Source organism: Lagopus leucura, unplaced genomic scaffold (assembly GCF_019238085.1).
Source record: "Lagopus leucura isolate 7727_CA_CO unplaced genomic scaffold, USGS_WTPT01 145-18_obj-0_obj, whole genome shotgun sequence".
NCBI classification, from domain to species: domain Eukaryota; kingdom Metazoa; phylum Chordata; class Aves; order Galliformes; family Phasianidae; genus Lagopus; species Lagopus leucura.
In genome coordinates, this window is record NW_024965783.1 from 13,824 (window position 1) to 39,849 (window position 26,026).

Below are 26,026 nucleotides of genomic sequence, written 5' to 3' on the forward strand. Positions count from 1 at the left end.
TTTTCCTACAGAGGGTCACACAGCCTTGTCCCTTTTGGCCCTGTCCCACCCTGGCCCCACAGTTCCAATCCAACCCCAGCCCCAAAACACAGACCACAGATCATTGGAGCACCACACTTTTATTGTCCCGGCACGAATGCCGCCCGTTTCTGACGCACGCACACAAACACGAGGCACCACCCTTGCTCATGCCCCAGCCTGCTGCAGGTGGCTGCACAGAGCGCATACCTGGGGCCAGCACTTCTCCCTTCCCCTTCCCGCCCCCACACGTACAAATATACACATAAAAAGACAGCTATGATACATTTAAAAACAGCCCTGCTCCATGCTGCGGCCAGCCAGCCAGCTCCAGGGGTGCCTGAGGGCTGCGCCTGTTGGCATGGAGGTGTCAGAACACAGACAGGGCTGCCACACAGGCCCCAGGCGCTTCCGCTGGCTGAGCCCAGAAGCATCCAGCCCAGCAGCATGCCACGGGCCTGGCATCATTAAAAGCACACGGGCTGTGGGCACATCGTGGACAGGGCCAGGATGCGTGGCTCCTGCCGCGGCCCATCTGCAGCCCCACAACACACTGCAGCGCCTACGGGGAGGCTCAGCCCACTCAGTGGGGAAGGGATGAGCCCCACGTGCAGGTCACAAGGAACGAGGCCCATGGAGGCCATCAGTGGGCAAGCAAAGCCTTCAGCGTGCTGAGCATGGGGCAGGGCAGCCCCTCGCTGTCAGCTGAGCTGCTCCAGGTAGTCCGAAAGCAGCAGCTCTGGGGGCAGGAAGACGTGGTGCTTGTTGCTCACTTTCATTTGGCGTTTCCCTTCGATATCCGAACCTGGGGGCAAGATGGAAGAGTTAACACAGTGCTGCAACCCACAGCCCAGCCCCTCCCAGCAGCGCGCTGGGATCCTGCAGTTCTGTTTTATGCCCTGCAGAGGAGCTGCCACCTCCAGCCCCCTCCACAGGCACCCCCTCTGCTTCATATCATCACGGCCCTCATGCTGTTTTGAACAAGGAGCCACAAAGACACAGTGTAGAGCTTCCCTCCCCTGCTGTGGCAATGACACCTACTGAGAAACCCACAACCAGGCTCTGCAGGGGGAGGCAGTGAGTGGGGGTGAGCACAGAGATCTGCTTTGAGCCACCCAAGCCCAGAAACAAGAGGGGAAGCCTAAGCACTGCTGCATGTGGCATCATGAAGTAGAGCTGCTCTGGCTATGGTCAGGCTATGGTGCAAGCCTGGTGCAGGGAAGCAGCAGAGTATGGTTATCTGCAAGCTGCAGTGAGAGGTGGGGCCAGGGGAGGCAGGGAGGAAGAAGCTGGGCTGGAGAGGGGAGATAGTGACAAAAAGGAAAAACAAGAAACAAAAACAAACATGAGGCTCTTACTGGCAGAGACGAGGTCCATGTACTGGCAGAGTGCGTGGAGCAGGAGTCGCTCAAAGCTGGAGGGAGGCAGGGGACTGGGTTAGAGCTGATGTGCTTCACACCAGCACTGCCCTTCCCTGAGCTGTGCCAGGGAGCCCAAGGATCAGAGCGGGAGCACAGGGAGCCAGGAGCTCTGGGCTCAGCCCCCCCTTGTGCACCCACGACAGGGGTACCTGTTGTCCATCAGTGCCGTGTACACAGAGTGTGGAGTGACAGAAAAGAAGGTCAGCAGCTCCTCCTCCAAGCACTCCAGCATCCCCTGCAAGGAACAGCAAAGGAATCAGTGAGGAGAGGGCAAATCCCATTAAGGGGAGACGGTGTGCCATGCCCAAGCTGCCATTCCCCAGGTAGCTCCACGCCCCACAGCCAGAGGACTTTGCCTTTGAAGAAATGCAGACCCCGCCAGCAAATACTTGGCTTTCCCCATCCTCTGCTACATCCACGCAGCTCAAAGCACAGCAGGAGATGCAGGACAGCAGGGAGGCACGTGGCAGTGAGGCCCAGAGCAGAAAGGAATCCAGCCCTGCCAGCTCCACACTTTGTGTGCCAAATGCTGGCATCGTTCCTCACGAGTGAAGTGGCAATAGCCAGAAGAGCCTTGAGCCTTCCATCTCCTCCTCTCCTGACAGCCAAAGTTCAGCTGGAGTGCAGCTCTCCAGAGCACTGCGACCCCAGAGACAAGCAGCAGCCTCAGTTGAGAGCAAATTGAGAAGAAGCCAAGAGGCAGGAGGAGCTCAGGCTGCTTTTAGAGACAGAGCTCTAATTAGAGTAGGGAAAACAAACAGCAGGAAAACAGCACCACTGAGAATAGAGCAGGGAGCCAGGCTGGGCTTGGGCACAAGGCCACCGTGTTGCAGCACGGGTTTGCCTGCTCACCACATTGTGCAGTTTGACCCCTTTCAAAAGGCAATTAAGTATCTCTGTACAGACAAGTCTGAAGACCCCAAAGGTTGGACTGTTGCTGCAGTTGGCAAGCATGCTTGGTTTCCACTTACTGAACTGAGGCAGGGAAACAACCAGGTAAAAAAACACAACCTGCAAGTCCCAGAAGACCTCTGCTAACCCATGAAAACCTCTCTGCATGGGGAGCTGAACATCTGCTGTCAGCAAGCCACTGCTCCAGAGGTCACCTAAGAGCAGGTGTGCATTCCCAGGAGCTCAGCACCTGCTGGCAGCTCAGGAACAGCATCGAAACACACCATAAAGCCCTGCCCCCACCCCTCGTGTCCCCAGCTCACCATAGGGATCCTGCCACGCTTCAGGGTGGAGCGCAGGCGGCGACTGATGCGCTGGAAGCACTCCTTGGGTGTGTAGGCAGGGTGCTCTGCAGCCAGCAGAGGGAAGAAAAGAAGGGATTTAAAGGGGGTCTGCAGCCCCGTGGCGTCATCTCACTTAGGTGCTCAATGAGCCCCCAGGACCCCAGCCAGCTACCGCAGCCACAGCTGGCCCACATAAACTCCCACTCAAGTTCATGATGGGGTTTTGTGGGGCCTCCAATCCCTTCAGGCACTGTCGCACCCCTGCCCTGCCATGACTGGATGGTGCAGGGAGCACCTCAGGAAAAAGCAGCCTTCCCAAAGTGCATGTAAAGGAGGGAAAGGAGAGGATCTCCCCACCCGGCTTCCCCTCCCAGCACCTTTCCACTTCTCTTTGTTTTTCAAGGGCAGCTTCCTCTTGTGCTTCTTCCCGGCCTCCTCCTCCAGGTAAAGCAGGACACGCTCTTGCTCTTCTCCTGACCGGTTCATGAAGTCATTCCAGATCTGACAACACAAGCATGAAGCCCCAATGCAGACATCACAGGTATGCTCCCTGGTATGCCCAAGCCTCTGCCTCGAGGAGATGGATGTTTGGCACTCAGAGCCAACAAGAAGGTGGCTTTCTGCAAGGAGTCCAAGTGATGACACCTCCATCCATCCACGCAATCCAGCCAGACAGACATCAGGCTTTCCAAGGCTGGATTGAGTAAGAGCGGAAGAGCTTCACAGCACCCAGAGTGCACAGAGACCACACGTATAGCCCTGCAGCCAGAGCTGTGAACACCTAACACAGGAGAGGTGCCAGAAGACGAGGTCATGGAGGAGGTACAGCAACACCACCCGGGCTGTATGGAGCAACAACTGAGGTGTTTGGCAAGAGGCCTGGTGTGGAGGAAGTGCTGCAGCTCACTCAAGATTACCCTCTGCAGCTTGCCCAAAGCTACGCAAAGAGCTCCCAGCAGCACTTCAAGTACAACAAGAACAGCAGCAGACCCCAAACCAGTCAAATCACAGCACCCACTGCCAAGCCAGGCCCTTATATGGGCTCTGAGGGAAATGCAGGCAGCCCCTCTGTCTGGGGCAGCAAGGTACTAGCACTCCACGCGCTGAATGGCAGCAAAACAGGCAGCCACATCCTACCTCCACATAGGTCTCATTGTTGCAGGCCTCGGTGAAGATGCTCGGGGTGGCAGAGTGGGCGAGCTCAGCCTCACTGCTGCCACATTCATCTCGCTCCAAGAGTGACATCAAGTAGCGAGCTGGGGAGGAAAGCAACAGCAAAGCCCCTGAGTTTGGGGGCAGGGTCCTCACAGAAGCCCTCACTGCAGGCCGTGTAGGGAACTGGGGGTGGACTGCAGCCACCCAAGCCTTACTGTTCTCCAGCCTCTGCAGGCTCTTGCGCCCCTTGGCTTTAGGGATGAGGTCAGAGTTGCGGATGGCCTTGTTGATGTAGTACTGCTTCCGCTTGGAGGGGGAGAAGCGCTTGGATGGGGAGCTCTCCAGCGGTGGCAGGCAGTCCTCGATCCTCCTGCAGGGATGGGACAGAGGAGCTGAGCTCCTGAGGCCCCTTGGGCCCATAGTGATGGCAAGGTAGTGCAAACTAAGTAGCCTCCAGCAACAGCATTACTGCAAGAAGGCAACAACCCTGAGCTCCACCGAGACACTTGGAGGTGTTTGGCTTTTATTAGCAATGATTATGTAGTCAGGGTGTTGTTCAGATGTAGACACAGTTGAAAGAATGATCATAAAAGGGCGGATTTAACAGGAAGGTTGAACTGAGTGATCAGCACGAAGCTCCCTGGGCACCTACAGCAACTGGCTTTGCTATTAAAGTTGACCAAAGCCCAGCCAAGCACAGGAAGTTTCACTGCCTTTCGCTCTTTGCTCACTTGCTAAAGACTCTGCACCACCAGCTTCCCCTCTGCTTTGTGGGGATTTCCTTTAGCAGAGCAATAGGAGAGGGGCAAAAAAAAAAACCCAAAAACAACCCAAACAAACACAACAAATGAAACAACAGCAAAACAAACAGCAGGCAGAAGGGCAACAGGGAGCACAGCCAGCACAGCCGCCCAGGGGCCGGGCACAAAATCGCTCCTCACGGGTCGAGAGGTCGCAGCCCCCCCAACCCCCATCAGCACCCCTAGGCCCGGACAGCGCCCTTCCGGCTGCGTTCTCGGTACCGGCGGAGGGCAGCGGCCGGGGACACGTCGTTCCCGCAGCCCCCAGCAGCACCACCCGGATCGCCCCGCAGCGACACTCACGGGAAGGGCTCCGGGGAGCCGCGCACCGCCGCACCGCCCGGCAGCACCACCATAGCTGGGCTTCGCGCCGCCGCTTCGGCCTTAAAGGGACCGCGGAACCGGGCCCCGCTCGGCCCGACAGGAAGTGACGTCACCAAAGGGCGGGTCAGAGCACGCTCGCCCACCTAGCCGCAAGGCGGCGCTGTAGCAGCGCCCCCAAGCCGCCTCCCGGCTCCGCGCCGCGATATTTGCATGCGGCGGCCGCTGTACTCCAATAGGAAAGTGGGGCGGGGCGAGGCGGCAGGAGACAGCCAATTAAAACGCGAGGCGGGGCGGAATGAGGCGTGGCGGGAGCGGCGGGCCAATGGCAGCGCGGGGCGGGGCACTGCCGGGCCCCCCTGCCCGCCCGTCCGGAGAGCAGCCGACGTGCGGGCACCGAGCGCAGCCCCGGCCCCGCTGCAGCCCGAGCCCCGGGCGGCCGTGGCTGCTATGTGGCTTCGTGGCGCGCGGCCTCCACCGGGTAAGAGGTGCGCACCGGGGCCGGTTACCGCGGACTGGGGCTCTTCTCCTCGCTGCCCCTCGGTGGGTGGCTCTGGGCTGCCCCGCGTTCGGTACCCGAGGTCACGGACGAATCTCTCTCCCGCGGCGCGTTACCGGTGGACCGCGGTGTTTTTCCCCTCCCCTTCCCCCTCTTCCTCCCTCTCCGTGGTCGGTAACGGCCGCAATGCCGCGCGCCGTTTGCTCGGCCCGGGACTTCCCCTCCGTCCGACTCGAGCCGCGCCGCCGGCTGCCCATCCCACGGTCGGTTACCGGAACCCCGTTGGTGGCGTTGAAGCCGGCGGGGACCGCAGGAATCCCCGCGGTGCCCACGCACTACGAACGGGGCTGCGGAGGACGGCACCGGGCACAGCTCGCAGAGCCGCCCCGGCCTTCTTCTGTTCCCCCCCGTTTCCCCCCTCGCCGTGCCTCGTTCCCGGCCGCTGCCACGTGCCCCGGGCCGAGCCCCCCCCCCCCCTTCCCACCCCCACCTCCGTCTCCCCTTGGGCTCCCTGTGCCCGTCCCCACGCGCAGCGGCACCGCCGGGCTCTGTTTCTCCTCCCTGTGCTTCCCGACTGCGGGCCGGACTCGGGAGCGTTCGGTCCCAGCGCCGTCCCCACGCGAGGGTGAGCGACTGCCCGTGGGGCTGCAGGCACAGAATGGGGCCGGACAAAGGGGCTCGGGGTCACCGTGCTATGGAACTGCAAACCCGGGGGTCTGTGCGCCCGTACGGTTACCCCACAACCCTCTATTTCTGTGGCTGCAGCATAAATTGGCCCCAAATGCTTCCAGTGGGAATAGGCAAAGTGGGGGGAATGGGTAATCTGAGGCTTGGGAAGCTGGTAACCCCCAATGGCAGCCGGTAGCCCTCCACCCTCGGGGCTGTGTAGGTGTTCCCCACCATGAGCCATTGCAGGGAATGGATGAGATCTGGTTGCCAACCCTCGTAGGCTCGAGGTGATTTCCCCTTTCCCGAATGAACACCCAGCAATGCAGTTTGATGAGGGGAGGGGGCTCCTGGCGTGCTGCTGGCTGAGCCCCCATTCCTCGTGCTGTTGGATGGTGCCAGGCCAGACACCTCAGTGTTTCTAGAAGGGGATTAACTGGGACGAGTGACCTTGTGGGTGGCTCACCTAGGAGAGGGCTGTCCTGCCCTGCAGCACGGTGTCCATGGGACCCCTACAGGATTCTGTGTTTTGGGACCATGCTTGGGGTGCTGACCGTGGGTGCTTCCCACATGTGGCGTCTGCAACTCTGGGGAGCAGTGTCTGCCCCAAGGATGGCGACGCTGCACCCCACGTGTCCTCAGTGTCCCTGAGTGTCCTGCTTGGTCCCAGCAGCAAGGGACAGGCGGTGATGATTCCCTGTGTGGCCCCAGCAGGGTCTGTTATCTGCACTGCTGCTATCCGAGCTGCCTGGAGGCCCGGCTGGGCTATCTGGATGCAGGCCCCTTCCCCCTGCAGCAGCAGGGCCCGGCCTCCCTATCTCATTAGCTCGAGATTAATGAGGCTCCTGGGCTGTCTTTAACTCCTTCCTGCTCGCCGCCTCCTGACCCTCTTCTTTACTTGTCCCTGTGTAGGTTTGCGCCCACGCCTGGCCAAGGCTCAGCTGCCTGAGGACTGAGGATACTTTGCAGCCAACGGGGGGCCAAGGGCTGAACGCAACCCCTGGAAGTGCCTGGCAGTGAGGACGGAGCCATGCGCCTGGCAGCCGCCTGCTGACCCCACCAAACTCCTGACAACAGCCGAGCATCCCGAGCCCACATTCCCAACAGGAGCCCTGCGGCAAAACAAAGCGTGGGGTGGGCCGGGGGGCTGCATCGTCCCTTTCTGACCCACCTCGTGCCCCCCACGGCCTCGCAGAGCCCCCCAGTGCCTCTGCCGCCCTCCTGGGGGCTCGGCAGCCCCCTCACAGGGCTGCCCGCCCCACCGCCCTCGCCTTGGCCTCCCGCCCTGCTGGAGCGCGGCACCCTGCCGGGCGCTGCCCCCCGCGCCCCCAGGGCATCTCCCCCCGCCCCCCCGGGGCCCTGCCTCCCGCTGGCAGAGCCATGAAGCTGCAGGCAGTGATGGAGAACCTGCAGCGACAGCAGCGCGCCCGGCTGCAGCAGGCTCTGGAAGCACGGCAGCAGGAGCAGCAGCAGCAGCAGCAGCAACGCTCCACACCCCCCCCGGCGCAGCCCCCACCGGCCTCAGGACAGACCCCTGCCCGGGGACGAGGCCCTGATTTGGCCCCAGCCCCTTTGGAGGAAGGCACGGAACCTGAGAGCGCTCACATCCAGAGGGCACAGATGGCTGCCCTGGCTGCCATGCGGGCCGCAGCCGCCGGCCTCAGCCACTCATCCAGCCCAGGGCTGTCGGAGGAGAGCCAGGAGGAGGAGGAACGTGGTGAGGAGGAGGAAGAGGAAGAAGATGGTGGTGGCTACCAGCAGGAGATGGGCTCTGAGGAGGAGGAGGACCTGTGAGTACATGGCAGCACATGGGGTTCAGGGAGGAGCAGGGGAGCCGGGGCAGGTGGGCAACAGCACTGGGCCCTCCCTTGGAGACTGTGCGTGGTGCCTGGGCTGGAGCTGCTGCCCTGTTGACAGACACTGGAATTGGCTGTTTTCACCTTTCCCAGACCTATGTGGAGCCATCTGCCTCATGGCGCTGGTTCCTGGTGCTGGCTGGGCACTAGGTAAAATTCAGCTCTGTCTGAGAGCCACACTGGGGCAGTGATACGGGATCCCAGTCTGGTTCTGAATGATGACGGGCCATCGGTGGTGCCTCTGCCCGACCTGCAGTTCCCTGGGCAGGTCACAGACTCCCAAAATGAGGGACAGCCCACAGGGATGGCTGGAGGCCCAACAGACCTCATTCATATGCTACTGAGGGTCTGGGAAAGGCTTCTGGAAGTAGGGAGGGCTCGTGGGAATGTCTTCCCACCTCCTGCCCGCGAGTCTGACTCTGCAGGAGTGCTGTGCAGATGGGCCACCTTAAGGGTGCTAATCACACATCTCCCCCCTTTCCCTGCTCTAGGAAGGGCAAATGGGATGAAGAAGAATTTGAAGAGGACCTGGGCGAGGAGGAGGAGGAGGAGGAAGAAGAAGAAGAAGAGGAAGAAGAGGAGGAGGAAGAAGAAGAGGAAGACTATGAGGAGGAGGAAGACATGGGCGAGGAGGGGCTGGGCTCAGCGGAGGCGGTGCGGACAGGCACGGGGTCCCTGCTGCTCCGAAAGCCGCCGGCACCTCAGCACTGCCGGGGTGAAGCACAGCGGCTGCCGGGCGCACAGGAGCGACTCCCAGCTGGACTGGGCCCCCAGGGCCACGCACAGCTCCCACAGCCTGCACCCGACCACGGCGACTGGACCTACGAGGAGCAGTTCAAGCAGGTAGGAGCCGAGGGGACGTGGGGTTGGAGGGTTGAGCTGGGTTTGGTGCTGCTAAGAAACCGCCGGGTTCCTCTGGGGTTTGAGTCCCTCGGCTCGTTGCAGGGAGCTGGGAGAATTGCTGGGAACGGAGAGGGGGGGAAAAAATGTCACTCCGGGTTTGCAAATGTGAAGATAGCTCTTGGGTTTGCTCTTCTCCACGTTGCTGGGGTTGTTTTGGTGGGCTCTGTGCCAGCAGAGGCTGCAGCCCCCCAAGCTCCGGACTCTCTTCCACGTGCCTGGCTGTGGGCTGCACAAACCCGAGCTCGGGGCTAATAGAAGGAAATAGTGTAAAGCGGGGCTCCCCGGGGGCTGCCCCAGCCCTTTGATGTGTGTGTTTAAGTACATCTGAGTTTAGGGCTGGGGGGAGGGGGCGAGAGCAAACAGCAGCAGATGGGACCCAGATGGAGAGTGTGATGTTTTGGGAGGGGTGCAGTGGCCGCTGCCCCTCGCTCAGCTTGGGGAGGTGGGCTGGGGGCTGCTGCTGGGGCACGGGCAGCACTGTGCCATCCCATTGCCTCTGTGCTGTGAGAGGAAAACGGCTGCCCAGGGCTGGAGGCTGTTGCACAACTCCCGGCTGCCCCAGCAGCGTACAGCCAGGGTTGGAGAATTTCACAGCGTGCTGGGGCAGGGAGGAGAACGCCCTGGACTGCATTCGCCTCCTGGGTGAGCAGTGCTGTGGGGTCTGGGGGCTGCCCTGCTGGCTCTGATCGGGGGAGCAGCAGGACAGGAGCTGTGTGGATCCCAAAGTGCCTGTGCACAGCTGCAGGGCTGGGAGCCTTTGCTGGAGCAGGGCCACTTGGCACCGTTTGGCACAGCACGTGGCTGAGCTCCCTGCGCTGCTGCCATCCCTGTGCCCACCATCCACAGCACGGCAGGCACCGAGGGCAGCATTCAGCCCCTGCTGCCCCTTCCCTGGGTGCTTCACAGCAGCCCTGGTGCCTTCGTTGCTCCTCCGTAACCCCAACGTACGTCCGTGTGGGTTTTATGAACACATTGAACTTTTCCTGTGCTGTCTCGAGTGCGTACATATCCTCACCTCCTGGCGCTGCATCGTCTTTCTTCTTGTGGTTTCTCTCTTTTGTACTTCCTGTAATTAGAGAGTGGGGGACGTAATCTTTTTATCTGTGAAAAGGCTTTTAGATACCACGGCTGTGATCTTCCTGTTTGTCGCTGTATGAGCGTATCCCAGCCCTGCGCAGGGAGCTCCCGGCCGTCGGTGCCCGGCAGCACAATGTGGGGCTCAGTCCCACCTCTCCCACCCCACAAATGGATACGAGGGGGTCGTGCACCCATCCCTCTGGGCACCACTGGGACAGCTTCCTGGTTGTGTTGGAAGCACCCAGCGTTGAAGGGAAAGGTGCCTGCTGCCTCCGTGCCGTGGGTGGAGGCAAGGAAGCAAAGCGCCCGCTCGGGGAGAGGCTTCCCCCGGCACGTCAGCTTGGATCCTGGCCTCTGGATTGAGGCCAGGGGCTGCGAGCAGCGCCTGCCCGGGAGCTCCTCCTGGCTGCCCTCCAACGCGTGCCTCCCAGCTCGCCCCGACCCAGCTGACGGGCTGGGAAGGAGCAGCAGGAATGTAAACACAGCGCAGGCAGGATGCGCCCGGCTCCGGGGGGCGCGGGGGCTGCAACCTCTCTGCTCTGTGCCTTTAACCCAGTGTGGAAAGACTCGATTGTGAACGCAGTGCTGCAGCCCAGGGATGGAGTGGAGAGGGATTCTGGTGCTGGGGGCAGTCCCTGTGTGCTGGGGGGGTGCTTTTGTTTGCTCACCCGCCGCTCGGGGCTGTGAGCGCTGCTGTGCAGTGACGGTGTTGCTGTGATGGGGACGTGCAGCTTGAGGAAGGTGCTATTTCTGGGTTCCTCTTTATTTTGCAGCCGAGCTCCTCGCAGGCCAGCTCTGCTGGGATGCAGCTCCTGCAGCCCCCCGCAATCCCACCCTCCCTTTATGGCTGCATTGCCCCAGGGGGGGCTCTGCACTCCCCTCTGCCGAGGCACTTTATTGACTCATTTGGGGCAGATTCCTGCAAATCAGCCCTCTGGAAGCTGCTGTGCAACGGGGCGAAGGGGAAGCGTGCGGGGTCGGGAAGCCAATGCGTGGCACCTCCCCATCCCTGGGGACGGCCACTGAGAGGCAGAGGTCAGCTCCTGCTGACCTGGGCGCTGCCCGTGCAGCAGCAGAACAAAGGAGCCTGCAGGGCTGGGGGCTGCCGGGGGCTCCTCGGTGGGGAGCTGGGGGGGCTGCAGGCTGGGGGCTCAGCTTGTTGCTGGTGCCAGGGTAGTGCTGAAATCCTTTGCTCCTGCTGGCTGTAAGCTCGTCGCTGCGCTTGTGCTGGGCTGGGTGAGGAATGTGCCTTTTCCTGCAGAGGAAAATCCCCTTTGCAGGATGATGATAGTGAGACCCGCAGCAACCAGTGCCTGGGGGAGGGCACAGCTGGAGGCAGTCGGAATGCTTCTGAGAACCTCCATTCCTGGGAACCATGGGGTTTTTGGGCCCTTTACCCAGTGCAGGGCTCGATTCAAGGAATGACCCCAGCCCACTGTCCGCATCCCTCCCCAGTAACAGAGAGCAACGTGGCCCTCGCTCTTCGTTTCGCCTCCCTCCCTCTTCCTTCCTTCCTATAAAAGCCTGCAGTGGGGCTGACCCCCTGTGCCTGTGGGGCAGGAAAAGGTTTGTGCTGGTTGCCTTTCATCTGCCTCAAGTGGGATGCTGAGACCAGGGCTGGCGTCAGCCAGGCAATGCCACTACATCTGGGCTCCCAGCATCGAGCCTGGAGCTCTCAGCCGTACATAGGCAACTGGAATAAGGCAATCCTGGAGCTCTGTGGACTGTCCCCATGCCCAGAGACACCGCAGGCTCTGGCTATGGCCGTGCTGGGCTGTGCTTGGGTGAACTGCTGAGCACGGGCAGCTCAGTGCCTGCAAACAAGCCGGCGGTGCAAAGTGCTGCGTAATGCTGCCCTGGGGAGCACAGAGCTGGAGGAACCTCAGCAAAGGACCCCAGTGCGCAGTGCAGTGCCCCAGGAGAACCCCTCTCCTGACCTTTCTGTTTCGGGTGAGGATATGACTGCACCCCACTAATACCAGGAGCCTGAACCGGGGGTGCGCTCGCAGCCCACGCCATCGCAGTTTCCTGTCCCTGCCCCTTTTGGAGTTTCCTGTGCTGAATGTGAAAGCCAGCTGCTGGTTGTGCACCGTGGGCAGGCGCACGGCTCTGATTCAGCAGCAAGCCAGGTGTGTGCACCCCATCACCCCATAGGGGAACCAGGGCTGCCCTGCCACAGAGGTGTGTGTGTGCCAGATTTCGGAGCTGGCAGCAGGGATGGGGCTGGGAGGAGCTGATTGTGCCCTGCACACGCTTAGGGTCGCTTTGCCTCTCTGTGCCTGCTGCCTGCCATCACAGCTGGGCTGTTGGTGAGAGCTCGGTGCCATGACTTGGTGCTGCAGGCAGGTGCTGGAGCCCCGTGGTTCTGTTCCTATTTAAAAGCAGCTTTAAAAAAGCCCACGGAGTAGGGGGAGGTTGGCTTGTGGTGAGCTGCTGGTGCTTTTAGGGGAGACGGGAGGTTTCTGAAGCGTTCCAAATTGGGATGCCTCAAACACGCTGGTAGCACAAAAACCTCAGTCCTTATCTGCTGCTGAGCAAAGCCTGCCCGAGATACGGGGTTTCAAAGTGCAACGGTTAGGAAAAAAAGCAACAAACTGAAAGCAACTCAGTAACCCCAGCACGGAGCTCAGGCCGTGTCCAGCCCTGTCCCATTCCTCACTGGTCTGGACAGGGAAAAACACCCTGGGCTTTTGCTGATAGACGTGCCGTTTTCGTTCTCCTCTCGCTGATGGCAGCGTGGCGGATGGGGGGTAATTGCAGGCAGCCCACAGAACTGGGTGGTTGTAACACGAGCGTCACGGTGCCCCTGGGAACGATGCTGGTTCCTGGGTCAGATTCACCCTGCAACTCAGTCTGTCCATCAGTCCGTCTGTCCCTCCGCCTGCACGGCGCTGGGGCCACAGCCCCCGGGGCAGGTGCCCTCAATGGTTTCATGCTGTTCACATGACTCAGGCAGCAATTAAAACTGAAAAGGGGGAAATGCAAGAGGGGCCGAGGAGGCAGAGGAAATGGTGATTTCTTGCTCAAAGGCGCCCTTTGAATGCAGCCGGTGCCGCTCGCAGTGCGCAAGGATCCAACGCCGCTTTTGTTCCGGATCGGCCCCCTCTGATGGCTCTGGGGGAGGCAGTTGGTTGTGCAGCCCCAGGGATGTTCATGGCTTCTGTGGTGAGCACAGCGATCCTCTCCCGTGGCCGTTTGTGGTGAAGGTCTTAAAGCTGTTCCTTATAGCGCTCATTTTTGGGGGGTAAAAGCCCAAATGGTGTCCGGTGCTCAATGGGGTTGGCTCCATGCTCCCCACTTTGCCCAGCCCCTGCCAGCAGCTGTGGGCACTGGGGCTGTGGTGGAAGGGCATGAGGGTGACGAAGAACCCCCCCCCCCAGCTGTAGATTTCCATCAGCTACACACAGAACAGCAAACTGCCAAATGCTGCTCCCGATGGGTGTGGGGAGCCTTCCCCATAGCAGAATTGAGATCAGCCCAACCTCTCCTTTCATTGGGGGGGGGAGGGAAGAGAGGGAACCGGGGCAGATTCCCCCCCTGCAGGGGCTATGCCTCTCTTAACAACAGTAGAAGAGTCCATTTACTTTCTTTTAAAATATCGATCGGAGCTTTATTGCGTTAGCGAGCCGAGCGGATGAGCTGCCCCCAGGGAGGCAGAGGGGCCTCTTCCTCGGGGGGTCCCCCCACCGTGTGCCCTCCCACACATACCCTATGGCGGGGGGGGGGTCAGGCAGATAGAGCTGGGCCCCAACCCCAGGCACTGCTGCACCCGGAGGACGGCGATTGCAGCGCCTGGCGGGCAGATAACGGGGCTGAAGAGGAAATGGGGGGGTATGGCAAGGAGAGGGGGGTTGGGGAGGGGGGGAGCAGGAGAAGCGCTGGGAATGCGTGGGGTGGGAGTTGAGTTGCGTGCGGATGAGTCGCTTTCAAAGGCGCTGGGTTTGCTCCTTGTTCGGGTTTTGTTTGCTGTAAAGTGCAAAGCTGCAAATCTAGAGTGTCGGGGGTGGGGGGGAGGCAGGAAATCCTTGCCCCTCTCTGTCCCTGTCCTGCTCTTTGCCACCCACTGAAGGGTGTTCCTGGTGAGGGATCCATCATGGTAATCAGCTCAGGGTGCTCCAGGAGCCTTCCCGCAGCCCTAATCCCCCAATCCCGGCCGGGGGTCAGGGACTTCTCCTCGGCTTAGCCACAAAGTGCCTCCTGGCAGCCCTGGCTCAGGCATCTCTGCTGCTGGGTCATTGCTCTGGAGGTGCCACCTTCCACCGGGGCACGCTGCTCCCTGCAAGGCACTGGGATGCCTGGTTGGTGTGTGCCAGAGAGGCCGACCCAATGTTCAAACCAGGGGTGGGAGGAGAGGACGGAGCAGGGCCAGCCCTGCTGCTGATCGTCACGCTTCTGGGCTGGGGGTCCCGAACTGCCGCCTGCACCACGAGCATCACCCCCTCCTTCAGAGCCTCAGGGCTGAATCACAGTGCTGCAGAGGAGGCAGCAGCTTCACGGCTCCAGCACAGCTGAACCAACAGGAATAAGGGCTTATTTAAAAGAGAGGGGAAAAAAAAAAAAAAAATTGTTGCAGAGAATAGAGCACAAACCCTTTGTCAGCAAAGCAAACAGCCGTGCCGGGAGCAGAGCAGTTGGGCAAGGGTGCAGCGTTGCTCCATCGCCCTATTTCTGGCCGAAACCACAGCAGAAACACCAAGCTGCTGGGGGCGGCCGGACGTGCTGCAATCGTGGGGTGGGGGGCCCTTGGGTGGGGGGCGGCCTCTCCCCGTGTGCTCAGCCCTGATAAGGCACCTGCCTGCATGGCTGCCGTGCCGGGAGCTGTGGGCGCAGCCCCTGACCCCCTCTGTGACCCTTGCTGTAAGTCCCTTAATCTCTCCACGCCTGGGTCTCTTGTCTGTAAAGTGGAGCTGATGATAATCCTGCCTTTGTCGTGGCTGCTCCTGGGCTGGGACTGTGCTCGCTGTGGTGGAGGGAGCCCTGCTGGTACCTGTGCTCTGCAGGATGCTATGGGGAGGGGGACGGGAGGCTTGGCCCCCCGCCTCGGTTCCCATCTGAGCATCGCCCCCGTCTGCAGCGCAGCGTTGGCCGTGGAAACGTTTCGGTGAGGTTCTGCCATGCGCCTCAGCAGATTGGCAGCGATGGTTTGCGGGGCTGACACCTGCAGCCGGCTGCTACCAGGGGCTGCTACCAGGGCCATCCGCAGCCAATGGGCCTCCCCTGAAGGGCTGGGGGTGGCACAGCCTGACCAGGACCCGGGGCCCCCCCCCCCCCCCGGGCCCCCCCCGGGGGGGGGGGGGGGGGGCCCCGCCCGCCCGGCCCCCCCCCCCCCCCCCCCCCCCATGGGGACAGCTTGCTGTGCAGCGACCGCCTGGACTGAGAGGTACGAGGCCTCGCATTTCAGGAACAGATTTGCAATTACACAAATCCCCAGCCCTACCGGGGCTGAGAGTGGAAACCCTGGGTGACTCATCTGCTTTGGCTTACAATGATCTCCTTTCTAAGACGATCATTTACATATGGTGGAATTTAAACCCCAGCTTGCCTACAACGGCTAATTCAGCCACGCTCCTGCCCCTTCTCGCCTCTGCCCATGCAGGTGCTGGAGCTGCACACCCTGCCCATGCACCCTGCCTGCAGCCCCAACCCAGGCATGCATGCAGCCAGCAGTGCCCCCCATAGAGTCCCAGCTCTGGGGTGGGTTCCCCTATAGAGCCACTCACTCCTGGTGCCGGGGTGTTGCTGCCTTGGACACGCTTTCTCAATACTTACTGACTGCACTGAATTAATATTTGCACAGGGTCAGGTGTGATAGAGAGCATGTGTCAAGGGCATGCACAAACACATACGTGGCGAAGGGCTGCGGGAGCCGCTGGTGGAAGCTGACTTCCAAATGACCTTTCCTGGATGGCAGCTTTTGGCTGGAAAGAGAGGAACTGCCCCAAAACAGCGTGCTGCCGGGGCTGCCCCCCATCATGGGGTGGCTGTGGCAGTCGGGTTGCTCTGGCATGGGGAGGAAAAGGGCTCCATGGTGACCTCTCAGCAGCCCACACTGCGCTGTGCCATTTGCATTCCAGCCATGAACTCTGTGCGCTTTTATTGGAGCCGGAGCCCTGCGAGCTGCCACCAGCACTCAGTCCAAAATAGTTGTTTGAAATGCAATTGCAGCAGAATTCACTTCCTCCTTTGTAAAAAAAAAAAAGAAAAAAAAAAAGAGGGAAACAAGCAACCACCCAACTGTCCCCACGGTGCTGGAGCTGGATCTGAACCCTGCTGTGGTGAAACCACAGTGGTACCGAGTGGCACCGAGCCCTCAGCCAGCAGACCCTGCATGGCACAGCGTGGTGCTCCAGGCCCAGGGTGGCTCAGACCCTTGGGGAGGGTCATGCAGTGCAGGCAGGGACCTGGACGGGCTGTTCCTTCTGCTCTCTTTCCCCTCCCTGCTGCTGAAGCTGACAGAACCGGCTGAGCCGTTCCCATCTCAGGCGGGTGCTGGGCGCCTTTCCGCCGCCGCCAACCCCGGTGACTTCGTGGTGCTTGGCATAGAGGGGGGGCAGGATCAGCCCCTCTACATGTGGGGCGGGTGGCTGACACGGGGCAGACAATGGGGGGTCAGGGAGGTTAAACGGCGACTAATTCGCTCTTTCAGTGTCTCCCTCTGCGTGGTGGTGACACCCGTATTGTTGGCGCTGACACCGGCCGCGTCCTCCAGCTGGCGGCGGTGGGGATGTGTCCCCGTGCAGCGCCCTGTGGCAGGGACAGCAGTGCAGGGGCAGCACAGGAGGGGCTGGGACCTCCACCCCAGCAGGAGACCAGGCTAAGGAGGGCAGGAGACGCCAGACGTCTGAGTTGGGGACTTTGTGATGGGCTCCCACTCATCCCTGTCCCCTGCCCCGTGTCCTGGGGGGATGGCTTTGGTGTGCCGCTGCAGAAGGGCTTCAGCACGCAGCCATAGCTGGGCTTGGGTTGGGTGCCTCGAGGCACAGCAGAGGGGATGTGGTCATAGCAGTGCTTGGGGATTTTGCTGCTGGTGGCATCAGGAGGGGTTTGCAGCCTTTCTGAGAAATCAGGAGCGGATTTTACCCACGTGATGTGGGAGTGACGACATCGCCAAGGGTGCCCCTGGGATCTCTGGGTCCCTCTGGGTCCCTCAGCCCAAGGGAATGGCAGGACAGGCACCTGCAGTGGGGCCCCGTGCCCCCACTCCGGGAGGCGGCCGATCTGTGGAGGGGACAATGCTGGGAACCAGAGGGAACAATAGAGCCAACGGGAAGCGCAGCGCTGACGACCCTGTAAACCTCTCCCTGCAAACGTACCCAGGCTCCCCCTCCGGAAAGGGGCCCTCTCTGGGCTGCCCTGGGGATGGGGAGCACCCGTGCCCCCCCACACCCCAAGCACTGAGCTCAGGCAGCAGGAATCCAGCCGGGCCAGTCAGCGCAGCCGCCCTCAGTGCCGCCGGTGAGGCTGCCCCAGCCCTGTGCAGACCCCCACCCATGGAGAGCTCTGCCTTTCTGCTGCTTCCAGGCTCCGTTGGACCCTGCTTTTGGGGAGGGGGTTGAGCCCAGGCGTGGTGCATCGCCTCAGGATCCCTGGGGAGTCAGGAGCGTTTGCATAGGGCAGGGATGAGGACAGCCCTGTGGTGGGAGGTGACCCCGTCCCTAAGCTGAGCTCTTTATCTGCCCACAGGATCGGGGATGTTCACCCTTCCTGCTGCTTGAGGGATGGGTGGAAAGGAGCCGGCCGTGCTCATCACGCGGTCAGCCGATACGAACCTGATACCTCAGCACAGCTGCTGGGCAGGCAGCAGCCCCTTCCGCAGTCCCCCTGGCAGCTGAACACCCTTGGGGCTGGGAGGGTCACACTGTCGTCCCCCTGGGTATGCCTGTATCATGCCTGTGGACCCCGAGATGTGCAAACTGCACTGCGGGCACCGGGTGCCCCAAAGCAGCAGCACAGCTTTACGGGAAACCATGTTGGAGCAGCGTCATCCGAAACTCTTTATTTCAGGACTCGTCACCAGAACTCTAGTTTTTACTAATGACTTTCTTTTTCTAAAGAATTCCACCTCCCCACCCCCCACCAGTGCTGTGCCCCGAAACCAGGCACCGGTGTGAGCAGCGCAGGGCCGATGGTGTGCAGTGGGACAGGGGCAACACAGGGGGATGCCAAGGGGTGGGTGGGGGTTCTCACATGCAGCCCAGTTAGGAGCTGCAGGGAAAGCCCTCTCCAAGTGTATACTCTCCATGTAACACCTCCTGGCAGCTGAGGTGCCCCCTGCTTCGCCCCTCTGCTCTCAGCAGAAGGGAAGGAGAAGGGCAGAGCAAAGCCCTCAGTCACGCCAGCCATGCTGAAACACATCACAGTGTGCTCAGTTCTGCTGCTGCTGCACGGAGCAGGCTGGTGGCCGCTGGGTTTCCCTCTGTTCCCAGAAAGCTCCTGCATCGTGCTTTATTTGTGTGGGTTGTTGTTTATTTTTCTCCCTAAACAGCAGTCCTGACCGCTTTATTCCCCATAGCGCTCGGCCCATTGCTGGTGGGGATTTCAGGGCACCTGGGGGGGGGGGGGGGGGAGGTTTCCCCTACCAGCATGCAGCCTGCACATCACAATAGGCTGGGAAGAGAAAGGAGGAGAGCAGTGAGTGTGGAACCTGCCTGATGGTGGGAAAAAAAGGCCGTGGAAATGATTCCCTGGGGCTTGGAAACTCAGAACCACAGCGCTGTGGCGTTTGCAGCTCGGGTCCCGGCACTGTGGCAGAGCGAGCCTGGTGAGATCGGCACAGATCCCGCAGGGGCCTCATTACCAGCAGCCTCGTTAACAGCCGCTTCCTGGCTTTAATTGCCATGGGTGCTCACAGTGAGGCCTCCCAATGCGTTCGTTATCTTGGCACAGCCCGGCGCTTCCCGTGCCGCGGCTGCTGCTCTCCGGCATTCCTGGCATTGCCGAGAGGCTGCTTTCCATGAGCCCTTTGGAAGCCAGCAGGTCAGGATTTTCATGTAATCTGGCTTGAAGGGTTGATCTGGCCATCTACACCGTGCCAGGATCCTGCAGGCTGAAGCTCAGCACTCTTCCTGCCCAGGAAACAGCAAACAGCCACATGGCACCACGATGCGCCCGGAGCGCGGTGACGGTGATGGTGACACCAGGCACCACTCATGGGCTGGAGGAGCTGAGGCGTGGGCACCTTCATCCCTGGTGTCCTGGGGGTGGCTCTGCTCTAAGAGGATATTGTGGGGGCAGCTGTGTGACAGATTAAGCCATTTCCACCTCCCTAATGATGAGATGTAAATCTATCGGCTCAGAGTGGCCCCGGCTCACAGCGCACCATGCTGGCACTCACTGCACTGCGGCACCTGCTGCTCTCGGTCCGGCCGGTGCACGGTTTCACACGTTGCTGAAATGAGAACCAGTTTCAGTTCCTCCTGGTTTATTTTAGCTCCTATCGCTGTGTGCCAAGAGGAGGGGATGGGTGTGTGTGGTCAGAGGTGTCTGGGGCAAAACGAGATGCCGTCAATGCAAGGAAATCCTGCGAGGGGCCAAGGAATGGACTGGATGATCGTGGAGCTCTTTTCCTTAATGGCTCTGTGATTCGATGGTTCCACGTCTCTGCCTGTGCTCCATGGTGCCCCCTGGTTCCCCCCAGCGCCGTGCTGGGAGCACTGAGGCTCAGGGCAGCATGGCCAGGGCTGTGCACAGACAGTGCTGAGCATCCCGCATGGCTTCACACCAGCATTTGGGTGAGCACAGGCCGGCAGCATCCGCCCCACTGCAGGACTTTGGCACAGGATCGCCAGAGCTCAGCCCTGTCAGCACTTTCCCCGCCGAGAACCCACGGATCAAAGGTGCACGTAACGATCGGCGCACGCGGCCGGGCAGCCCTCCCTGCTCCACTAATCCCCTGCAGCTGAGCAGATGCACGTTTTCCTCAGCTGATGGTTAATTTTCTTTCATCCTCTTAAATGCGGATGTCCAACGTTTCCTTTGGGATTGAACCCCCAGGCCAGGGGGCACCTGGCCAGGGTGTGGGGGGCTCCCATGCGAGCCACCAGCGCCTCGCTGGAGGTCCTGGGCTGTTCCTGGCAGCGCTCATCTCTTCCCAAAGCCAAACATGGATTTGGTGCATCCCAGTGCAGCCCAGCAGCCTGAGGACAGACCCCAGGAAACTTTATTTAAGAGCTGCCTTTATAAAAGTTGAATGAGATGATGCTTTAATAAATGGCTAATCAATGGTTAGAGCTCTGCAGGTTAATAGGCTGCATCTGACCCTCATGCTGGGTGCTGTGCCGTGTGCTGGGTTTGGACGCTGCCCCATGGGCACCAGGCACTCGATGTGGCCCCTTCCCAGCACTTTTGTTCCTTTGCATTTCCTTTTTTCCTCCCCCGCTCCAGCAGAGCCGAGCAGCAGGGCGATGTTTTCCCAGCCTCCCCCTCTGCCTCCCTGGATTTGTGTTTAATCAGCTGGCTCTGCTGAGAAAGCCTTGGCCGCCTCCGTCCCACCTCCTCCGTTCCTTTGTCTGAGATACGGAGGGCACACGCTGGCAGTGGGGCTCAGTGCTCTGCAGCTTTGGGTCCCCACAGGCTCAGGGTCCCCTCAGTGCTGGGGCATGGATGAGGTGGGGAAGCAGCTGCCGGCAGCACCCAGAGCCCTGCACCACTCCCAAACCTCACACAGCTTCAACCTCCCATCATCTCCACGGGAAAGGCAAAACGAGGGGCAGTGCCGTGCCCTGAGCTCAGCGCAGCGTTCCCAGCACGCTCAGATCCAGCCACAGGCCACAGCTCTTGTCCTCTTGTCCCTGTTAGCAGGGCGCAGGGGGCACCGGCTCACCCCACGCGTGGATCCATGGGCTCGAGGTGCTCAGCAGCAGCACCGGGGAAGCCCTTCCTCCTCCCTCCGTCTGCATGCGGCTTTCTGAGCGCTCGAGGAAACGGGGCAGGCTGGCTTGGCGCAGGCCCAGCATCCTTCAGCTGATCGGGAGCAGCCTCTGCCCAACGCCACGCCGGCCGCATCCTGAGCATCGCCCGGTGCTGCCTTAGGGCTCCTGGGGGGCTGCAAAAGGGTCAGCGGTAACGATGGCTCCTGACCTCTCCTGGGCTGTTTGCTCAGGGGCTGGCCGAGCTTTTGCAAGGTTTCCAGGGGAACTGCAGGTTTATGGCTTTCCTGTAGTGCCCTTCCCTGTTATCGGCTCAGCCCCATTGATCCCTTTGATCGGCGTCGGCGGAGGAGGAATTCGGCCCCACGGGGACCCTCCTGGGGTGGGGATTTAGGGAGGGGGGGGGTAGGGGAGGGGGTCATCCTTGTACCCTTCTCGGTGACACCAGGTCCGTGCATGCCAGTATTGGTTACCCAGTTAACCTCACGGTGCGTGCTTGCAGCGTGACACACTCGTATTTATAGCCCCCTCCCCACAGCCTGCAGTTGTTCAAAATTGTCCTTGAGAAAAGCAGGCTGGAGGGTGGAGGGGAGGGGGGGGGGAGGGAGGGCTGGAGGTGCAGCATCCACCCCCACGCGGCCAGGAGCCGTTGTCGTCCCCCCCTTCAGCCCCATTCCTCTCTCATGGCACAGGGCTGCGGTGCGGCGTCGGAGCGAGGCGTGCGTGCGGAGGGCGTGATTTGCTCGGCAGATCTGCTGCCATAAATCAGGGCAGGAATGTGTCGGGCTGTCAAACAAAGGGTGGGGTCCCAAGACAAAAGCTGGCCCCAGCAGGAACGGGTGCTTCAGGAGCGTCTGTGCACAGATCTTCCTGTCCTGGCTCATAAAAACATTTCCCAGCTGTGGACGCTCAGTGGGCGCGGGGTGCAATGAACCTCACCAGCCCCATCGGTCTCAAGTTTGCTCCAAGCACCATTCCTGGGAAATGCTTTCACAGGAGCACAGGCTGCCAGCATGCCAGGGGACAGCCACTCCCAGCACCACTCTCCTATGGCAGATTTGCTGCTTGTTGAAATGGGAGCAAGCTTTGGAGATGCTGGAAGCAGTAGGGCACGGGGCGGCTCCAGGTTCCTCATCCCGATGTAACCCCATCCCATGGGTCCCAAGCACTTTCCTCACCACCATCCTTTTTGGGGCCGGATCCCTGGGTGCTCCCTGAGCACACTGAAGCAGTTGCACACGAGCTCTCACCACGGCATGCACCCCACACACAGCTCCCTGCAGCCCGGCTCCGGCTCCCTCGGGCACTGCAGGTGTGGAGGAGGGATCACACCAAAGCATTGCTCCACTCTGTGCCAAGAGCGTGCTGGATTGCTAAAAATAACCAGGATCCCTGTTCTGCTGGGAGGATCCCAGGGCTGATTGCAGTCGCTCAGCCTCCGGGCCAAGCTGGGGGCAGCGCCGTGGTTTCGGGGCCGGGACCTGAGCACGACAAACGCCTGCGCTCGCTCTTGTCTTGGCTGTGGCACGGCCTCATGCATGGCTGCCTCGTATCATTTTTGCACCTGGCTCCCACCGAGTGGAGTTTTCTGAGAATTGATGCGCCCACTGCAGGGCTGCCCTCCCGTCTGCCACCTGGGAGCTGCCTGCCAGAGCCTTGGCATGGTGACAAGGATGGGTCACGGCAGGGAAGGCAGCACTGCTCCCTATGGGGCTGTCCTGCTTTGCCCTGGTCCCCACTACCCCCGATGGATCTGCAGCTGCAATGCAGAGCAGAGCATGCCTGCCCTGAGCTGCAGGGACTTTGGGACCCAACAGCTCCATGCAATGGATCCCCGCAATGCCTCAGGGGGGAGGGACTGCTGCATGGCACCCCATAGAGATCTCTGATTGCGCCATGGGGGCTTTGGGTCAGTGCACTGCTGGGAGCTGGGTCAGGGGGCTGGGTGCCTGCTCTCAGTGCCGCTGGGCACAGCTGCCCTCACTCTGCTGCACACTGTGACCACAGACCCCATCCGCTGCTTGTGGGATCGGGGGGGGGGATCCCTGGGGGGGGGTTTGGGGAGACACGGGGCTGCCTGGTGAGGTGTGTGCAGTGTTGTCCTCTTGTTGCACAGCTGTATGAGTTGGACGGTGACCCCCGGAGGAAGGAGTTCCTGGACGACCTCTTCAGCTTCATGCAGAAACGAGGTGAGCCCCCTCCCTGCCCACCCCCACCCGGCTCTGTCCATGGGTTTTATTTTCACTCGTGTCATTGTAACCCAAGGTTAATGCTCCGGCCAGACTGGTAGTTAATTTTTAACCTCGTTGCAAACCGGGGTCAAACCTGCTCTGCTGGAATCCGCGCCATGAGCTCGGCGCTGTGATTCCTGCCCCAGTGCTGGCCCCACGGGGCTGATTTCATCGGGTCCATCCCCTTCAGGGTGGCTTTGCCCTCAGCCTCCCCCTGTGCTGCCCCATCCCCAGGTTATGGTGAGTCCAGAGCAGCCCCAATCCAAAGCCCAGCTCTGTTCTCAACGGGGCACCCACCTCACCGGCAGCATCTGGAAAATGTTGACCTGTGGTATTCGAAAGGAGAATGTCAAATATCTGTGCATAGGAGCATACACACGCACAGCTCCGTGCTGCAGGCGAGGTCTGGGTGTAGCTGTGACTTCTGCTTCATCCTGCTGCAGTTTTTGGCCTGATGTAAAGCTGCCTCCTGCTTGGTATCCAGCACACAGCTCTGCCCCAGGGTGGTACGAGGGCAGCAAGTGGGCACGCAGCCCCTGCTGGTTGTACCAGTGCAGCTCAACCGTGCTCCAAAACAGCACCCTGCTCCCATCGGGGCAGCTGCAGGGCTGTGTGGAGTGGGACACTGTCCTGGGAGGGGGCAGGAGGGTTCTGGTGCTGGAATGGAGAGAGGAGCTCAGCGTGGTGCTGTGTGCGGCCACATCAGCTGCTGCCATCTCCCGGCACCGGGCTGGGGAGAACCAGTGCAAGGACCCACAGCTGGGGCTGCTCAGCACTGCTGGAGCCAGGGTCCAGCACTGGAAACGTTGTTGTGTGAGTGCATGCAGCCTTCTGTCTAAAAAGGCATTTGGGGAAGCGTGTGTGTGTGTGTGCATGGCCCTTCCAGCACTCCCAGGTTCAGCTCTGCCCCACAGGGTGCTCCACGAGCCCCTTCCAGCTCAGATCTGGGTGATTCCTGTTGACTCCCTGCATCTCCAGCCGTGTTCCCTTCTTGCTGGGACTGGGGGGCCCCAGTTGCATGCAGCCTGAGCACAGCACGACCCTCACCCCGTGGCTGCTGTTATAAATATCTGCTGTTGCTGGGTGCAGCTGCCTCTGCTTGCAAACCACGGCCGGCCCCTTTCGAGTTTCTTTTTCCTCCATGGTGCTGAGCAAGATGAAGTGGGGGTGCTCACAGAAGGAAGTAGAGTGGTAGGGGAAGGGAGAGGCAGCAGCAGGACCTCCCTTTTCCTCTGCCTACCTGCACACCCCCTGCCCACTCTCTGCCCTCCCCAGGGACCCCCGTGAACCGGATCCCCATCATGGCCAAGCAGGTGCTGGATCTGTACATGCTCTACATGCTGGTGACGGAGAAGGGAGGCCTGGTGGAGGTCATCAACAAGAAGCTGTGGCGAGAGATCACCAAGGGGCTCAACCTGCCCACCTCCATCACCAGCGCGGCCTTCACGCTCCGCACCCAGTGAGCACCAGGGGGGCACGGGGGAGGGGGGGAATTTGGGGACACCGGGTGGGGATGGGGCCGTGCTGTGTCTCACTGCATCGTTCCACAGGTACATGAAGTACCTGTACCCCTATGAATGTGAGAAGCGGGGCCTGAGCAACCCCAACGAGCTGCAGGCGGCCATTGACAGCAACCGAAGGGAGGGCCGCCGGCAGGGATTTGGCAGCTCACTCTTCACTTACTCACCTGGTGGCACCCATGGGCTCCTCTCCTCACCCAAGCTGCCGGTGCCAGCCCTGGGATTGGCCTCAGCCACCAACGGCGGTGCCATCGCTCCCGTCCAGAAGATCAAGAAAGGTAAGAGCTGCTATGTGCTGAGGGCACCGGTGGCACTGCTCCGTCCCCTCCCTGAGCAAGTTGGGTTCCCCTGGGGGCCTGGGGCTTTTGGAGACCACTGCATTGAGTCATAGAGTGATTGGGTTGGAAGGGACCGTGGTGGTCACCCAGCTCTGACCCCTGCATGGGGTGGGTGCTGGGTGCTGTAGGCTTTCTGAGCTGGGGGCATGTACCACCAGCTCGTGTCCAGCTTTTCATCCACCAACACCCCCAAGTCCTCTCTGCAGGGCTGCTCTGTGTCCATTTACCCCCCATCTGTGTTGGTTTGGGGCTACAATCACCCTACCCCACTCCAATAGGCAGCAGCTCCTGGTCGCGGGGTCTGAAGCAGTGTAGGTGGGGGGCTGACCCATTCTCTGCCCCACAGAGGAGGACGCACCCATCCCCATCTCCATGCCCAGCCGGCTGCCAGTGTCACTGGCCGGACACCCAGTGGTGGCAGCTCAAGCTGCAGCCGTGCAGGTGGCAGCAGCAGCCCAGGCCGTGGCACTGGAGCAGCTGCGGGAGAAGCTGGAATCAGGGGAACCCCCAGAGAAGAAAATGGCACTGGTGACAGACGAGCAGCAGCGGCTGATGCAGCGTGCCCTGCAGCAAAACCTCCTGGCCATGACAGCACAGCTGCCCATGAGCATCCGCATCAACAGCCAGGGCACGCGCTCGCCAGGTGGGTGCCACTGTGTGGGGTTCAGGGTGGGATCGGGGCACTGGGACCTCGGAGGGGTCCATCACCTCCTCTCTCCCCCGCAGAGAACCGCCAGGACACCTCCAGCAGCACAGCCAACAACGGCACCAACAGCATCAGCATGTCGGTTGAGATCAACGGTATCGTCTACACAGGTAGGGCACGGCGCGGTGCTTTTGTCACGGTCCCAGCGTGGCATCACTCCCATTGTCACCTGCAGAGGGATGTGCCGGGTCCCCCCTGCCCAACGCTGCTCTCCCCCCAGGTGTGCTGTTCGCCCAGACGCCCGGCCCTTCCTCCTCCTCTTCCTCGTCCTCCTCCTCCTACAGCAAAGGCAACGGCGGCAGCCGCGGCGGCGGCGACAAAGGCACCAACAGCAGCGGGACGGGGGGCAGTGGGAGCAGCATGGGCAGCGTCCCCCCCGCTGCTCCCCCCGCCGTGCCTGTGCCCCCCCCCC

The 26,026-nt window shown here is 61.1% G+C and overlaps 2 protein-coding genes across 2 annotated transcripts; one reads left to right on the forward strand and one right to left on the reverse strand.

The window, feature by feature from the left end:
* Positions 1-103: 103 nt before the first annotated feature.
* Positions 104-5,038, reverse strand: R3HDM4 (R3H domain containing 4). Its single transcript, XM_042892813.1, has 8 exons — positions 4,933-5,038; positions 4,045-4,199; positions 3,812-3,930; positions 3,052-3,175; positions 2,654-2,739; positions 1,589-1,674; positions 1,377-1,432; positions 104-823 (listed from the first exon to the last, which is right to left on the reverse strand). The coding sequence occupies exons 1-8, from the start codon at positions 4,983-4,985 to the stop codon at positions 720-722; spliced, it is 783 nt and encodes a 260-aa protein (XP_042748747.1). The 5' UTR covers positions 4,986-5,038; the 3' UTR covers positions 104-719.
* A 2,420-nt stretch (positions 5,039-7,458) lies between these two features.
* On the forward strand, positions 7,459-26,023 carry ARID3A (AT-rich interaction domain 3A; the record flags this gene model as incomplete). Its single annotated transcript, XM_042892814.1, has 8 exons — positions 7,459-7,905; positions 8,463-8,814; positions 22,936-23,008; positions 24,326-24,509; positions 24,601-24,848; positions 25,255-25,551; positions 25,635-25,724; positions 25,835-26,023. Coding segments are annotated over exons 1-8 (1,843 nt in total), but the record flags the coding sequence as incomplete, so codon positions are not given.
* Between the last annotated feature and the right edge of the window lie 3 nt (positions 26,024-26,026).